At 41.5% G+C, this 17,202-nt stretch overlaps 1 protein-coding gene across 1 annotated transcript in view; it reads left to right on the forward strand.

Moving 5' to 3' along the window:
* The window catches only part of IKBKB (inhibitor of nuclear factor kappa B kinase subunit beta), a 75,683-nt gene extending 73,677 nt beyond the window's left edge, over window positions 1-2,006 (forward strand). Inside the window, exon 21 of the mRNA XM_020969581.2 lies at window positions 553-2,006. Within this exon, the coding sequence (XP_020825240.1) occupies window positions 553-621 (69 nt within the window). The 3' untranslated portion in view covers window positions 622-2,006. The remainder of the gene's footprint in view (window positions 1-552) is intronic.
* The last annotated feature ends 15,196 nt before the right edge of the window (window positions 2,007-17,202 follow it).

Below are 17,202 nucleotides of genomic sequence, written 5' to 3' on the forward strand. Positions count from 1 at the left end.
CTATTTCCAAGGCTTCATACAACCCGAAGATACCCTAAGTAGCACTTTCTTTTCTCCAGTAAGCATAGATAAGTGCTCTGTGCTAAAAACAATGACACTAAAATTGAACCTCCAGCTTTCATCATAATCAAATCTTAAGATTACTGAAGACCTCTCCCCTAATACAAGGGCAGCTAGGTGGCTCCATAGTGCACAGAGCTTCAAGACCTAGAATCAGGAAGAGTTCAAATGCAGCCTGAGATACTCACTAACTTTGTGACCCTGGGCAAGTCACTTGACCCTATTTGCCTCAGTTTCTTCATCTGTAAAATAAGCTGGAGAAGGAAATGGCAAATCACTCCAGTATCCTTGCCAAGACAGCTCCAAATGGGGTCTCAATCCGTCACAACCAAAATGAATGAACGACAACTTGGCTAATTCAAAATGAAGAAGTTAGGTGAGGTTTTTAATTTGGAGACAACATCCAAAGCATATAACCAGAATATAATAATAAGATGACTTACTTGTACTGCTGAAATTGCTGTCTTGTAATGCGCCTGTGTTGGCTTCCAGACCCTGGACTGGACGTGGTTGCATTCTGAGGATGAAGAACACAGCAGCGTGGAGCAGACACAGATCTGAACGTCTTGGGTTGCTTGGATGGACTTAGCCGAGTGATGCTGCTGAGGGATGCCTCTCTCCAGGGCTTTTCAGACCCCTGGAATGAGGGTGATCGCCTGAGCCAAGAGTACTATCTGGACAGGGAGTTCATGGCCCCCTGCTGTCATGGGCCCCCTCGGTTACACTTCGGGCCTGGGCAGGAGTGCTGAAACACCCTCATGACAGAGGCCATGCCAAGCAGAACGTCCCCGGTGCCAGGCCACCAGTGTTCTAGCCCACAGAGCCACAGCTGATCCTGTGTGTGCCCAAAGTGCTCCCAAGGATGAATGCCTCCACAGTGGGATAGTCTTGGCTGCTCTCTGGGTTAGAGAGCCTTTTTGGGGATCCTATGTGAGTGTTCATCTTTTCTGGACGTCTTGGGGATTGCCTGTCCCAGCTCTACCTGTTCCACACACGCATGTTTGGGAATATGTTGGAGCCAGCTGTAACCGCCTTGTGAGAGATTGTTAAATTTTCAGCGTGAGAGTTTATGCCTGGAGATTGGCATTTGCTCCAGTCAGGGCTTAATTATTGTTTTTGTTGATTGTCTAGACTTAAGAAAGTATTAATAATGTGGATTAAAAGTGTGAGTGTCTACACCTCTCCACACCCTACCCCCAGCCCTGTTGTTAAACATTTACCAGCAGGCCCCTGACATGAGTCCCTTTCCAAGTACTGTTCTGCAGTCTAAAAGCTAAGTGCTTGATCTGGACTCACACAGGTCTTTGTACTTTTGAACAAAACATCCTTCATTTCCTCCTTCTCTCCCTCCAAGTTACTGGTATTAACTAATGCCTGACCTACTATTTTGTCCACCCTTAACAAAACCTGAGGGCCTAAGCATACCAAAGTGATGCTCTTATGATCATCTTTTCAGCTTAGCCTTAGTTCACTATAGTTGGAAACTTAGAAGTAGCCACTGCTGGAAATTCTTTTGCCTCTCTGAAACTGAAGGAGGCAGGCATAGAACTAGGGTAGGGCAATCAGGACTTCAGGGCAATCACTCAGTTTAGAGGAATTACACACAGCTCTTAACACTCATTGTTAGAAAAACTACAGAGGTAAGCAACCTCATTGGCAGGAACAGAAATACTTCAAACAGAAACCTACCAGTTAGTGGGGTGAGGTGAGCTCTCAAACCACCCCCTCCCCTGCTCAAAAGAGGGCACACTTTGCCCCAGGTGCAAAAACTGCTAGTTACAGTTCTGGAGAGAAGTAAAAGTTGCATATGGCTTCCCAGGCTGCCAGCCATCCCTCCCTACTCCATTCACCTTTGTTTACTGAATGTGTAGTTGTGCATGTGGCTGTCTGCCTTCTTATCTTTCACCAAATCTGGAAATGTGATTAAATTGATTGATTTTTTAAAATTCTGTATTTTGTTTGTCATTCAGGGGAATACTTGAAATTGCACTGTTTTTTACAGTTATTGTAAAGTTAAGATCTCTAAACTTAGCAAGGCTCCATATGTAAAGTAATATAAAAATGAATTGAGTCCTGCATCCTTTATGAGGCCCAGGAGCACTGCTTTCTCCTTAAACCTTGTCTTCTCTGAAATGATAGGAAATTAATCATATTGGCTTCAACACCAAATTCATATAGTACTCCTCATGCTCCTCCTCCTCATCAGTAATTGATAATTTAATAAGAATTTAATAATAATTTACTGTTGGTGCTACCGTGTGCCAGGCACTGAGCTAAACCATGGTACTACAGAGGAAACAAAAAGGGATGAGGCCCAGTCCCTGACTTGCAGGAATTTAGCATCTAACTAGGAGAATTACACATACGCACCACAAAAAAATAACAGTAATCTAAATCTCAAATAAGTGGTAGTCAGTCGCTAAAGGAGCCCCTGATAGCTGTGCATATCAGCAAAGGCTTCATGAAGGAGATGGTCTTGAAGCAAGCTCTGTAAGGCTGAACAGTATGTGCATAAACATAGAGCACTGGGCCTGGAGTCAAGGAGACTTGAGTTCAAATTTAGCCTGAGACACTTACTAGCTGTGTGACCCTGGGCAATCACTTAACCCTGTTTGCCTCAGTTTCCTCTTCTGTAAAATCAGCTGGAGAAGGAAATGGCAAACCACCCCAGTATCTTTGTCCTAGAAAACCCCAAATGGGGTCATAAAGACACAATTGAAAATGACTGAACAACAGCTGAAGAGCAAGTGGACCAGTTTTACTGGAGCTGGAAAGGTAGGTCAGGGCCATACCATGCATAGCCTTGAATGCCAGAAGGAATCTGGATTTGATGCTGTAAGCAATGTCATGGAGTTAAGAATTTTCGAGTAGGGGAGTGACCTGATGAAAGTTCTGTTTCAGGAAGATAATTGTTATGTGTAGGATGGAAGAGCCCAGTTAAGAGGCTATTACAATAATCCAAGTATGAGCTAATAAAGTCCTGGTTTAGGATGCGGTTAGTGGGAAAGGGATGATGAAAGACACATGGGCATCTGAGTAATAAAATTTAATGGATGATCAATAAAAAATGGAAGCAATCCATTCCTTTTGTTCTGATGAGACCAAGTTAATGGTTACCCCAATTTGTTCCTTTTATTTATCTCTGCCTTTTTTGCTTGAAAGTTTTCTTCTTTCCAAAACTCATGCCAGAGACTGACTGTCTTTTCTAAAAAGTCATCCCATTGAAAGGAAGGAGTAAGATGGGCTCATCACAATGCTCAAGCCTTTTCCCTTTACCACTGGCAAAATTCCCAATTTCTTTTTAATGGGGAACCATTATTATGCAATTTATCTTGGTTTTCATCAGAAGGTAAGTTAATAAAGGATAAGGATTGTATTTCACTGCACTGGGGGGAGAAGGGGATAGTTGAGTCCTGAGACGTTCTGTCAGCTGGGTAACCGTGAACTCAGTTCGACCTTGAGACTGCTGAGCAACCTCTCCATGACCTTCCCTCTCCTCCCCTCTTGAGGCAGAGTGTAGGAGAAGATAAAGTATTCCTGACACTGAGCCTCCAGTCGGCTGGGCCCCAGCACCTCATTCTCATGCAGCCCATGAGCTAGTCTGCTTTGGATTCCACTATGCACACATACAACTGTTAGGTCATCACAGTTCTCAGCATTCCTCATCCTTGTCCCACCCTCCTTTTTCCCCATTCCAGTGCAAAGGTCTAGGGCCCCACCAGTGTGCCATTCCTGGTTAACTTAGGTCAACTTAATATTCAGTTTTTTACAATGCTACTGTTACTGCTTTTTGGACGGGTTTGGAATAAGAAGAGAAGAGAGGCCTGTTCTTTCAAGTTTCCTTCTCTGTAAAGGGAGGCTAATAACATTTGCTCCGCTTGCATTACAAGGTTCTCTTCATAATGAAGAGAGCTATGCAAATGTGACTTATTATTTCCAGCTTGGTAAGCCAGGTGAAAGTTGTCACTTGTCCGACATAGCCAATAGTGTCAATGATGGGGAAGAGGGAGAATACAAGAGATGAGATGTATCAGGAAGTGACCGTGGCGTGAAAACAAAAGTCGTCAAGAAAACTTTTTTAAAAAACCAAATGTCACCTTCATGCCATGAATTGAAGTAAGCTTTTAATGAAGGATCGTCAATCAGTGGCCTGGAGAAGACAGCAAAAAAAAAAAATAGCTTTGGCTTATGTAATTTTATTCCGGCTCACAAAATTTTTAATTTTGATTTTGCTTTGCTTTTTAATTTAAGCAAAGAGGCTTTTTTAAAGTTACTTCTTTGAGGTCTGACGACAATCCTGTAATTCAGGCACTACTATCCCCATTTTACTGAGGAGGGAACTAAGACCCAGTTACTCAGGGTCTCAGATCTAGTGAGTGTCAGAGGCAGGATTGGAACCCAGGCTTTCATAAGTCTAATCTGGCACTCTCTAGTATACTATGTCAAATCAGGTCCATGATGAATTGGGAAACACTTAATTAATAAAAATGACCTATTCTGGAGGACAGATTTGTTTTGTTTTGTTTTTTCTCAAGTATTTATTAAAGGAGAGATGGCTATTGTCTGAGCAGAATGATACTCGCATGTCACACAAATAGAGGTGGGACGTCAGATATGCCAGCAATCATGCCCTTCCCAATTTAACAGGCATCACTGGCAGCCTTTTTTCGATGGCTTCAGAATTTCCTGCATTAATGATGGTGTTTTGCAGATGCTTGTTTATCATGCACCCGACTGTCATGAAGAAGTAGAGTGCTAAAGTTGAACTCAGGAAGGCCTAGGCCTCTGACAACACTTACTACGATGTGGATCCCCCTACCCCTCACCTTTCCACCCCGGTAACGCAACCTCTTGACCTCAGTTTCCTCATCTATAAAATGGGAATAATAGTATATATCTCACAGGATTGTGGTAAGTTTAAAATAATATGCATAGAGTGCATTGCGAACTTTAAAGTCTTATACAATTGTCATCTATTATCATTATTATTATTCTTAGTGAAAGGGCAGAAAAACTTAGCGAAAGAAACTGAATTTGGCTAGATGGCATAGTGGATAGAGTTCAGGCTGTGTGATCCTGGGCAAGTCACGTAACTTCCCTTTGCCTCAGTTTCCTTAGCTGTAAAATGGGTATAACAACAGTGCCCACCTCCCAGGGTTGTTGTGAGGATTAAATGAGATAATAATTATAAAGTGCTTACCATAGTGCCTGGCACATAGCGGGCACTTGGTTATTGTTCCGTTGTGTGTCTGACTCTTTATCACCCCATTTGGGGTTTCCTTGGCAAAGATACTGGAGTGGTTTGCTATTTCTGTCTCCAGCCCATTTTATAGTGTAGGAAATTGAGGCAAAGGGGGTAAAGTGACTTGCCCAGGGTCACACAGCTAGTAAGTATCTGAGGCTGAATTTGAACTCAGGTCTTCCTGACTCCAGGCCCAGCGCTCTATCCACTGTGCTACCTAGATGCCTTAGCTACCTAGCTGCCCTAGTAGGCACTTAATAAATGTTTATTTCCTTCCTTCCTCAGCTGTGTAGATTATGGGGAGGGGGTAGAAAGGGGAATGTGTGAATAAAGTAAAAACAAAAATCCTAGTCAGAAGGGGCTAGGGAAGTGAAGGGAGAGAGTCTGCTAAAAATAGCAGCAGGGCTGCACGCAGCTCAGGGGTCCACGTGATAGATGCCCAAGGACTCCACGGTGTTCAAGATTCCTTCCTCCAGCTCTCCCCTTCTATGAATTCGTGAGATATGTGGATAACAACTCCCCCCCAAAAAAAAGACTACCCAGGAACAATCATTAAGCACTTTCACACGCACGGTACTGTTGGAAACAGAAACAGCCCTTGCCCTCCTCTGTCCTTTATACCCTTATATCTATGTCATGTTATTGGACCACAGAGCAATGAGGAAGTCAGGAAGACCGGGGTTCAAATCCTGCCTCAGACCCATACTGGCTGTGGGCAAGTGACTTGACCTCTTTGGGATTCCATTCCTCATCTGGGAAATGCAGGGTTTGAACCAGGTAAACTGTAAAGTGCATTCCTGCCCTGAATCTGACATCCTTTTATGCATATAATGAGAAAGTTTGGGAGTTCCTCAGCTTTGAGAATTCCAGGTGTGATTGGTTCTTCCACCAATCAGATGTCTCTGCCTGAAGTGATTGAATATTGCAACTGCCTGGGGCAGCTGGGTGTAGTGGATAGTGGATTCAGAACTGACTTGAGTTCAAATCATGCTTCAGACACTAGCTGTCAGTATGTCAGTACTTAGCATTTCTCAGTCTCTGTTGTCCCATCTATAAAATGGTGATAATAATGTTCAGTTGTTTTCAGTAGTATATGACCTCATTTGGGGTGTGGGCTCGTTTTGTTTTATTTTTTGGCAAAGATACTGGAGTGGTTTGCCATTTCCTTTTCCAGCTCATTTTACAGATGAGGAAGCTGAAGCAGACAGGGTGAAGTGACTTGCCCAAGGTCACACAGCTAGGAAGTGTCTGAAGCAGGATCTGAACTCAAGAGGAATCTTCCTGCCTCCAAGCCTGGCATTCAATCCACAGTACCACCCAGCAGTCTGTAAATAAAAAGACAATAGTAAATATCGTCCCTACCCTCAGGAAATTACTCTCTGTTGGCAGAACTTACCTTAGAGGAGGATCAGATACAAATCCAGAGAATAATAATACATTATATTATATGAAGGCAGTAGGTGGTAAGTGGATAGAGCGAAGGCCAGGCCTGGAGTTAGGAAGACTCATCTTCATGAGTTCAAATCCAGCCTCAGACACTTACCAGCTGCGTGACCCTAAGCAAGTCACTTAACCCTATTTCAATTTCCTCATCTGTAAAATGAGCCAGAGAAGGAAATGGCAAACCGCTCCAGTATCTTTGCCAAGAAAACCCCAAATAGGGCCAACAACAAAAATATGACAGAAAGGGAAAACAACAATGGGTCACAAAGGGTCATGCATGGCTGAAATATCATAGGAAAGGTGCAAGCATGGTGCTATGGTGAGTTCTTAGGGGGAAGGTCATTATCAATGGGCAGAAATTGGCGAAGGCTTCTTAGAACTGTTAGCCTTTGAGCTGAGCTTTGAAGGGTGGATAGAAATTCAGCCAGTTGAAGAGGGAAAGGGAAGCAGTCCAGGCTTGGGGCAGGCTAAGCAGTTTCTGGGTATGTGTAGGGAGCAAAGAGCAGTCCTGTTTGTCTGGAAGACAGATTACTTGGAAGAGAGCCATGTGAGATAAACCCAGAACACAGAATAGCATCCTATTACAGAGGCATCTGAATGTGAGGACAAAGCGTTCGAACTTTACTTGGTAGAAAATGAGAAGCCAAAGAAGATTTTTAAGCAGAGAAGAGAACATGAACAGATTTATGATTAAGAAAAAAATATTTTGACAGTGTTCTGAGAGACTTTCTGGAAGGGTGGAAAGGATGCTGGATTTTGAGTCAGAGGACCAGATTCAAATCATGTTTTTGTCTCTTGCTCTGGGATTTTTTGAAACTCTCTGGGCCTCAGTTTTGGAGCAGATGACTTCTAAAGTCCTTTCCAGCTGTCATGCTATAAAGGATGAATTGGAAGGGATAGAGAATGGAGACAGGAGCATGTGTTAGGTGTATATTGAAATTGTAGGAGGTAGGTGTTCATGAGGGCCTTTAATAGGTTGGTGGCCGTGGGGAGTTGGGGGAGGGGCAGTGTGGAAAGGGAAGAGACAGTTGTAAATGTGAGCTAGATACACACAAACCTGTAATCCCGGCTCCTTAGGAGACCAAACGTGGCACGTCTCTTGAACTTTGGAGTTCCGAGCTCCAGTGGGTTTTGCAGAGAGAGTGTTTGCACCATGGTGAGCCCTAGGAGCTTGGGGGAGGGTGGAGGAGAGAGGGAGCAGGCTGTCTAAAGAAGGGCAAAGCAATCCTGGTCAGAGATGGAGCTGGTCAAAGCTCTTGCACCATGCCAATCAGTAGTGGGATCAGGCCCATGGGCAGCCGCTCCACTTCCAGTCTGGACAAGAAGGCGAGACCCAGTCTCTAAAAAAAAAAATGTTATAGAGATAGAATTGATAGGATTTGTTAAACTGATGGACATGAGAGATTAGTGTCAGGGAATAAAGTGTAAACTCATGGTTTCAAACATAGGAATCTAAATGAACATTGGTGGCACCGAGAAGTCAGAAGAAACAATTTTAGAGGAAAGATGATAAGCTTGCCTTGGGGAATGTTGAATTTGAAGTATTTGAGAGACATCCAGGGATAGATGGCCTTCCTGACAACTGGCAAAGTGGTTCCAAAGTTAAGAGGAGAGGGCATAAAGATTTTCAAGTTATTTGCACAGAAGTAAGGAGACAGAGCAGAAAGAAACAATGCATGATGTCTACATTTAAGGATGATAATAGGAAGAAGACTGGCCAAAGAAGCAGAGGAGGAACAGTTAGAGAACGAGGAGAAGAACCAAGATGATATGGTGTCTTTAAAGCCAAAGGGACTGTCCATACAGCAGAGCCTTAACTTTGGTGTAGGTGAAAGCAGTATACCCTGGGCAAACCTGAATAGGGCCCTCAAACCACTTTGTAATTCAGGTTGTACTAATGATTTAAGTAATTAAGATAAATTCCTTAGCAGCTGGAGAGTGAATTAATTAGTTACTATCCTGACTCACAGATGGATATTATTAACAGTCAATCCATCTAATAGCTTCCTATTTTTAACTAATTATCCTTGTTAACTGGGTGCTAAAGTCAATTGTTTCTAGGCTGTTGAAGGAAGTTAAATTTTTACACCTTCTAGATTTCAGTGCTCTGGGGAAAAGCCCCAAACACCTCCACCTTAGTTGTAAAATGGCCCAAAATATCAAATGCAGTGAATTTCAATCTTTAATTAAGACTTGGATTCTTCAGTGGCCACAATTATCAACATCTTCCTCTTCATACCTGTTTCTGAGATTGTGATTAGAAAGTGCAAACAGTGCTACCGTGAGGTCCTTTTACTTTGAATAGATATTATCTATAATCGCCATACATGTGAAGAATTTGTGATATTATAAAATCATAAGAGAGGATTTTGGAAGACCACTTAACTGGAGGCATCTGAGGAGCATTATTATTGTTGTTGTTCAGTTGTTTTCAGTTGTGTGTGACTCCTCCTGACCGCATTTGGGTTTTCTTGGCAGAGATACTGGAATGGTTTGTCATTTTCTCCTTCAGCTCATTTTACAGATAAGGAAACTGAGGCAAACAGGGTTAAGTGAGTTACTCAGGGTCACACAGTTAGTAAGTATCTGAGGCCAGATTTGAACTCAGGAAGATCAGTCTTCCTGACTCCAGGCTTAGCATTATTTCCACTATACTCACATAATTTTTGATCAAATAATTAGTAATAATAATAATAATAATAATAATAATACATATAGGGGCAGCTAGGTGGCACAGTGGATAGAGCTCCGGCCTTGAAGTCAGGAGGACCTGAGTTCAAATACGGTCTCAGACACACACAAAAACACACAACACTTACTAGCTATGTGACCCTGGGCAAGTCACTTATCGCTGATTGCCCCTAGCAAAAAGCAAAATAATAATAATACATAGAGCTTTAAGGTTTGCAAAGAGCTTTATATACACTTTACATAAGCAACACTGTGAAGAAGCTGCTGCAGTTATTATTATTTTCATTTTACAAATGAAGACATCAAGGGCTTTAGTAGCCTGCCAATTCAGGGTCAGGCTCTGAACCCAGAAGCGGGTGCTCTAGATAATCTTCATAGGAAATGTACAACCATTCGTGGCCTTGAATTGTGTCTGGCCTCTCAGCTTTCCAAATAAGTGGAAAATAACAGTAATGATGATAATAATCTGCTCTCTGACTCTCAAACGTATCTTTTAATACCAGTATTCTTCCATTTGTGCTAGTTGGCTGTGAATACAAAATAACAGGATATCAGAAGAGTCAGAACTGCAGGTGACCTGAAGGTCAATCAATGGAGAAGCTTATAATGGACATAAGTAGGTAGTAGCATATCACCAGTAAAGACGTGTGGGTGTGGGTGTGGATGTGGGGGCAGGGGGAGGGGGGTGCACAAGAAATGATATAAAAACTCTCATTCAGGAAATGGATAATTAGAACAGGAGATGGGTGAGTCATGTTGTGAGACCAGTTTATCCAGATCACAGGACTGGGGGAGGGAGAACAACGAGGCTGGAAGGACAAGTCATGCTCATAATTCATACTAGCAGAGTGACCACAGGCAGGATAAGTCATTTATCCTTGCTCCCTCAGTTTCCTCATCTGTAAAATGGGGATAATTAATAACCCCTACCTCCCAGGCTTACTGTCAGCATCAAATGAGATGTCTATCAAAAGCACTTAGCAGAGAGCCTGACACATAGGAGGGGCTAAAGAAGTGCTTATTCCTCCTCCTATAGAAATGTGAGTTATTATCATTGATCACTGGATTTAAAGCTTGAAGGGACCCCAGAGATTATCCACTCTGACCTCCATTTTACAAATGAGGAAACTGATGCCCAGAAAAGTTCCACGATTTGCCCAAGGTCATCCAGGTAGCAGATAAAAGAACTGGAACTGGAATCTAGGTCCTGCTCCTCTTCAATGCAGAGATCTTTCCACGGCACAGTGGAAGAACTCAGATTTCTAAAAGGGCCTTTTGAGGTCTTCGGCTTTTACCAATGAACAAAGGGAGGCATGAGGAGATTAAGCGACTTGCCCAGGGTCACCCTGTCTGAAGTAGGATTCAAACTGAGCTCTATCCTGCCTCCATTCACCACACCACCCATCTGCCTCTACTTTCCCTCCTACTAGAAGCCACTGAAACAAAGGGTTCATGAAAATGCTTAATTTACAGCAAGCCACTTGAAGGTGTAATGCAGAACATTATTTTACCATTTAGGTAGTAGGGCCCTTTAGGCCATGAAAAGCAGCAGTTGCTGCTTAATCCTGCCCCAGGCCTCTTTCCTCCTAAATCTAAACAATAGTGAAATGTACTCTGGCATAGCTCAGCATAGCCCATACCTCCAATGCAAATGGATAAGAAAGCTTGCAATATAATTGCTTTAGATAATTATGTTTATACCAGAAGCCAGGACACCTGGTCTGGTTTGTGTGATCCCTGACCTGTAATGATGGGGTGCTCGGGTGCTTGTGCTTATACTTGTGCCCCAAATGTCTCCCTAGTCCCAGAAACACTGTCTCTGACAACCACCCCCCAACCCAAGGATGCTGTGCCTAGCAGTATTCATGCATGGGCCTCAGCACAACCCTTATCTGGCTGCTCAGGCCCCAGCCCTCAGATCATGTCTCTGGAAGCCTCCCAATTCCTTAGTTGTGAGAAAGCTTTCCTTTGTTGCAGAGCATTCTCACGCTCAGACAGAGGGAGAGGGGTGTCCTTGACCAGCCCGAGAACTCTTCCTCTTGCCAGACTTCAAAGATCCATCCCCCTCCCTGTCCGGTGTACTCCCTGTACTTTCCCATCCATAGCCCCCAAAGACACCTGCATCTTTGAATTACCTCATCAGTGTTTCTCGCATGTCTTTCCCATGCTCTTTTCTATATAAACCCTAGCTCAACCCCTGATGGGGGCTGCTTGATTTGGATGTGAATACCCCTGGCAGCCAAGCGCTAATAAAATCCACAATTTAAATTAGTCTGGGTCTAACTCGCTAATTTCTCAGTATAACAAAGGAAAAATGGGTCAGAGTGAGGGCAGCAATAATTCCCAAGAAGTATTAAAAGACCTAGAGGAAGACATTCAGGGGTTGGGTAGATCCTCTAGACACTGGTGAAGGCCAGGAAGGCATGTGCAAAGTTAGAGTAGAATAGCTTGAATACCCCAGGGAGGAATTTGGGGGAAGCAAAGCAGGAGATTAAGAATTAGATAAGAGTTTTGTGATTTGCAAAAGTTAAACCTCTGTTTTAGTATACTGTTTTATTTCACTTTTCCCTTAGTTACCTAGTGAAGCTATTTTTTTTACACTTAATATTATTTTATTTTTTTCAATTACATGGAAAGGTAATTTTCAACATTCACTTTTTTTGGGGGGGCAATTGGAGTTAAGTGACTTGCCCAGGGTCACACAGCTAGTGTCAAGTGTTTGGTCTGAGGGCGAATTTGAACTCAGGTCCTCCTGACTTCAGGGCTGCTGCTCTATCCACTGTGCCACCTAGCTGCCCCTCAACATTCACTTTTATAAAATTTTTTATACAAAATTTTATAAAATTCCAAATTTTTTCTCTCCCTGCTATCCCCCTCCCCAAAATGACAAGTAATCTGACATAGACTATACATGTACAATCATATTAAACACATTTCCACATTAGTCATGTTTTGAAAGAAGAATCAGAACAAAAGGGGAAAACCATAAGAAAGAAAAAACAAACCAAAAAAAGGAAAAATAGTGTGCTTTGATCTGCATTGAGACTCCATAGTTCTTTCTCTGGATGTGAATAGCATTTCCCATCATGAGTCTCATGGAATTGTCTTAGACCAGGGGTGGGGAACGTGCAGCCTCGAGGCCACATGTGGCATCTAGGTCCTCAAGTGCAGCCCTTTGACTGAAAGTTTGGCCTGGAGGGTGCAGGTTCCCCACCCCTGTCTGAGATCACTGCATTGCTGAGAAGAGCTAAATCTATTAAAGCTAATCAGTGCACAATGTTGCTGTTACAGTGTACAATGTTCTCCTGGTTCTGCTCACTTCACTTGGTATCAGTTCATGTAGGTCTTTCCAGGATTTTCTGAAATCCACCTACTCATCATTTCTTATGGCACAGTTGCATTCCATTACATTCCTGTACTACAACTTGGTGAAACTACTTTTGAAAAACCCAACCTTTATATTTCTTGTGTTTAGAAAAGAGGAATAGGCCAACTGTGGAAAACTAGGGGATTTGGTCCTAGGGTTTGCTTAGTCTGTTGACATTCCGACAACTGTTTAACAGCCAAGGTGGGGGAGGAAGTACCCAAAAAACACTTTTAAGTTTAATCTGAATTATTAACATTTTCACTATCATTTTCTGAAGTCTAGACAAGCAACAAAACAATAAATCAAGCCCTAAATTGTAACACTAGGGGATTTCCAAGGTGTAAATATTTACACTGAAAATTTTACAATTGGCTCTTTCCAGCTGACTTAGACCATTCTCCAACATGAGTGTATGTATAAGAAAGCTATATGCACAATTCAAAATGGCTGGAATGGACTCCCTGCGGAAAGCCAAAGACAAAAATGATTTACCCTTACAAGAGTGATGGCTTCCAGTTCTCAGTCCACCAGACTGACATCTGAAATCCAGTACCAGGAACCACAGACATATGGAAGCAACTGTTTTTATATTTAGTATTTTTTTCCCTCAGTTACATGTAAAAACAATTTTTAACATTTGTTTCCAAAACTTTGAGTTCCAAATTCTCTCCCTTACTCCATCTCCACACCCCCTCACTGAGAAGCCAAGCAATTTGATATAGGGTAGTCATCCAAAACATAACCATAATAGTCATATTGTGAAAGAAAATGTAGACAAAAGAACTCAAGGAAAATAAAGTTTTTTTAAAAAAGTATGCTTCCATCTATATTCAGACACCAGCAGTTCTTTCTCCGGGGATGGTTAGCATTTTTCATTGTAAGTCCTTCAGAGTTGTCTTGGATCATTGTATTGCTGAGAATAACTGATCACAGCTGATCGTAACACAACATTGCTGTCACTTTATACATAGTACATTTCACTTTGCATCAGCCCATGCAAATTTTTCCAGGTTTTTCTGAGAGCATCCTGCTCATCATTTCTGACAATAAAATAATATTCCATCATAATCACATACCACAACTTGCTCAGCCATTCCCCAATTGATAGGCATCCCCTCAATTTCTAATTCTTTGCCCCCAGAAAAGAGCTGCTATAAATATTTTTGTACATATGGGACCTTTTTTGTTTTTTATCTCTTTTGGGATACAGGCATTGTAGTGGTTTTGCTAGGCCGAAGGGTATGCATAGTTTTATAGCCCTCTGGGCATAGTTCCAAATTGCTCTACAGAACGGTTGAATCATTTTACAACTCCACCAACAATGCATTAATGTCTCATTTTTCCCACATCCCCTCCTACATTCGTCATTTACCTTTTCTGTCCTATTAGCCAATCTAATAGGTATGAAGTAGTACCTGAGAATTGTTTTAATTTGCATTCCTCCAGTCAAAGTGAATTAGAGCATTTTTTCATATGGCTATAGATTGCTTTGGTTACTTCATCTGAATACTGATCATAATTTTTTTTATCATTTTTCAATTGGGGAATGGCTCTTAATTTTATAAATAAGACTCCATTCTCTATATGTTTGAGAAATGAGGCCTTTATCAGAGAAACTTGCTTCAAAAATTTTTTTCATAGCAACTGTTTACATTAAAACCATCCTGGAATATGGAACTCTTGAGCTAGCAGGAAATGCATGAGAAAGCTTACTAGTGAAGTTTACTCTTGCTACTTATACCTTGCTGCATGGGGTGATGATGAATTGGACTCTTGTATTAAGAAAGGCAACAACAACTGGTCAGTGGTGGTGTGTGTCTCCACCCATTCATAAATTTCTGATTGACCCAGCGAAAATGAACATGATCTCTCCAGGGAGGGGATGGATATTCAACGAAATAGGGGACTTCCAAACCTTCCTGATTAAAAGACCTGAGCTCAACAGAAAATTTGATCTTCAAGTACAAGACTCAAGAGAGACATAAAAAGGTAAACAGGACAGAAAAAAACAACATGTTATTAATAAGGGCAAACTGTTTACATCCCTACAAGGGAAGATGACACTTGTAACCCTTGAGAATTGTATTGTTATTATACCATGTTAAAGGGGTATACATAGAGGGGGTGGGTGTAAGTTGATTTTGATGTCATGATAAAAAAAATCTAATCAAGTGGGTTAAATGGATCCAAGTAAGTGGATTAATCTGATCTAACTAAGAAAATGTACTGAGAGAAAAGGAAAGGAGGAGGTAAATTACTTTACAGGAAAAGGCACAAAAACCTATTACAGCAAAGGGAAAGAAGGGAGGGAGATGAGCATTGTTTGAACCTTACTCTCATCAGATTTGGCTCAAGAAGGGAATAACATAATCGGTTAAGTATAGAAATCTAACCTGCCCTATTGGCAGTAGGAGGGAAAGGGGGACAGAAAAGGGAGGGAAGAATGAAAGGAGGGAAGAAGTAGTAAAAGTAAAGGGGAAGAAAAGAAAGGGGGAGGCAGGACTGAGGGAGGCAGTGGTCAAAGGCAAAACACTAGTGAGGAAGGAAAAGGAGAAAAGAGAAAGAAAAGCATAAATGGAGGGGGGCAGATAAAATGGAGACAAAGACAAAGATAGTAATCATAACTATGAATGTGAATGGGATGAACTCTCCCATAAAATGGAAGCAGATAGCAATGGATTAAAAACCAAAATCCTACAATATGTTGTTTACAGGAAACACATTTGAAACAGAGGAACACACAGGGTAAAGGTAAAATGCTGGAGCCGAATATATTATGCTTCAGCTGAAGTAAAAAAGCAGGAATAGCAATCCTGATCTCAGACAAAGCAAAAGCAAAAATAGATCTTATCAAAAGAGATAAGAAAGGAAACTATATCCTGCTAAAAGACACCATAGACAATGAAGTAATATCATTACTAAACATATATGCACCAAATGGTAGAGCATCCAGATTCTTAGAGAAGTTCAGGGAGTTGCAGGAAGAAATAGACAGCAAAACTATACTAGTGAGGGACCTCAACCTCCCCCTCTCTGAACTAGATAAATCTAACCACAAAATAAACAAGAAAGAAGTTAAGGAGGTGAATAGAATATTAGAAGAGTTAAGTATGATAGACTTCTGGAGAAAATTGAATGGGGATAGAAGGCAATATACTTTTTTTCTCGGCGGTACATGGCACATACACATAAATCTCTGATTGGAAAGGACAACAGATGACTATTTAAAGGATGCCTGGATTCCATGTTATCTGAGGACTCTTAACAACTGCCCAGTGTCAGTAATTTCCAGTGGAATATATCTGTGTGAAAAACACAAGTGTAACATTTTTGTAATTCAATTTTGATTCATTTGGAAGCTTACTGAGCTCTCCAGCCAAGCACATTTAGTCTTAGCAGTAGTTAAATGTTACTGTGGCTTCAAAGAAGTTATTGAATCTGTAGTAGTGGATTGTGATTGAGCTGTTTTAAAAATATGTGCATTTAGATTTTAATTGTGATGCAGTAGTTAAAGTAACAAATATTGGGTCTTATACAAACTTTTATTTCCACTCAGGTGGATAAGTTTAAAAAAAACACTATTTTCCTCACACACCACACACATACATACATACACATCTTGCTGTTGTCTTTATGACCCCATTTAGAGTTTTCTTAGTAAAGTTACTAGAGTGGTTTGCCATTTCCTTCTCTAGCTCATCTTACAGATGAGGAAATTAGGACAAATGGGGTTATGTGACTTGCCCAGAGTCACACAGTTACTGTCTGAGGCCAGATTTAAACTCAGGAAGTTGAGTCTTCCTGACTCCAAACTTGGCACTCTATCCTTTGCACACCTAGCTGTCCCTCAAGGAGTAATAGGGAGTCTCTAAATATTGGGAGGACAGCTAAGTGGCACAGTGGATAGAGTGCCTGGCCTAGAGTTAGGAAGATCCGAGCACTCCAGTGTCTTTGCTAAGAAAACTCCAAATAGGGTCATAAAGAGTTGGACAGGACTAATTAACAAATTTTAAAAATATATGTGTGTGTGTGTATGTGTGTGTGCGTGTGCGTATATGTATATATGTATACACATATGTATGTGTGTATGTATATATGTATATATACACATATGTACATGTGTGTATATGTACACACATATGTATGTGTGTGTGTAAATTTTTTTTTAGTTTGGCATATTTAGACCTGTGCCTTTGGAATATTATTGTGCTATGTATGACAAATTGGCAAGGGGAAGATACTAGCAGCAGGAATGCAAATTACTAGGGCTATGATATTAGTATGGAACTATCTTGATTAGGAGAATGGCCCTAAGAATAGAGAAGTGATGCATGTGAGAGATGCTGGAGAGTCAAGGCTGACTCCAAGGTTTTGAACCTGGGTGACAAGGAGCTAATTC

The sequence above is a fragment of the Phascolarctos cinereus genome, unplaced genomic scaffold (genome assembly GCF_003287225.1).
Source record: "Phascolarctos cinereus isolate Bilbo 61053 unplaced genomic scaffold, phaCin_HiC Scaffold_2;HRSCAF=192, whole genome shotgun sequence".
NCBI lineage: Eukaryota > Metazoa > Chordata > Mammalia > Diprotodontia > Phascolarctidae > Phascolarctos > Phascolarctos cinereus.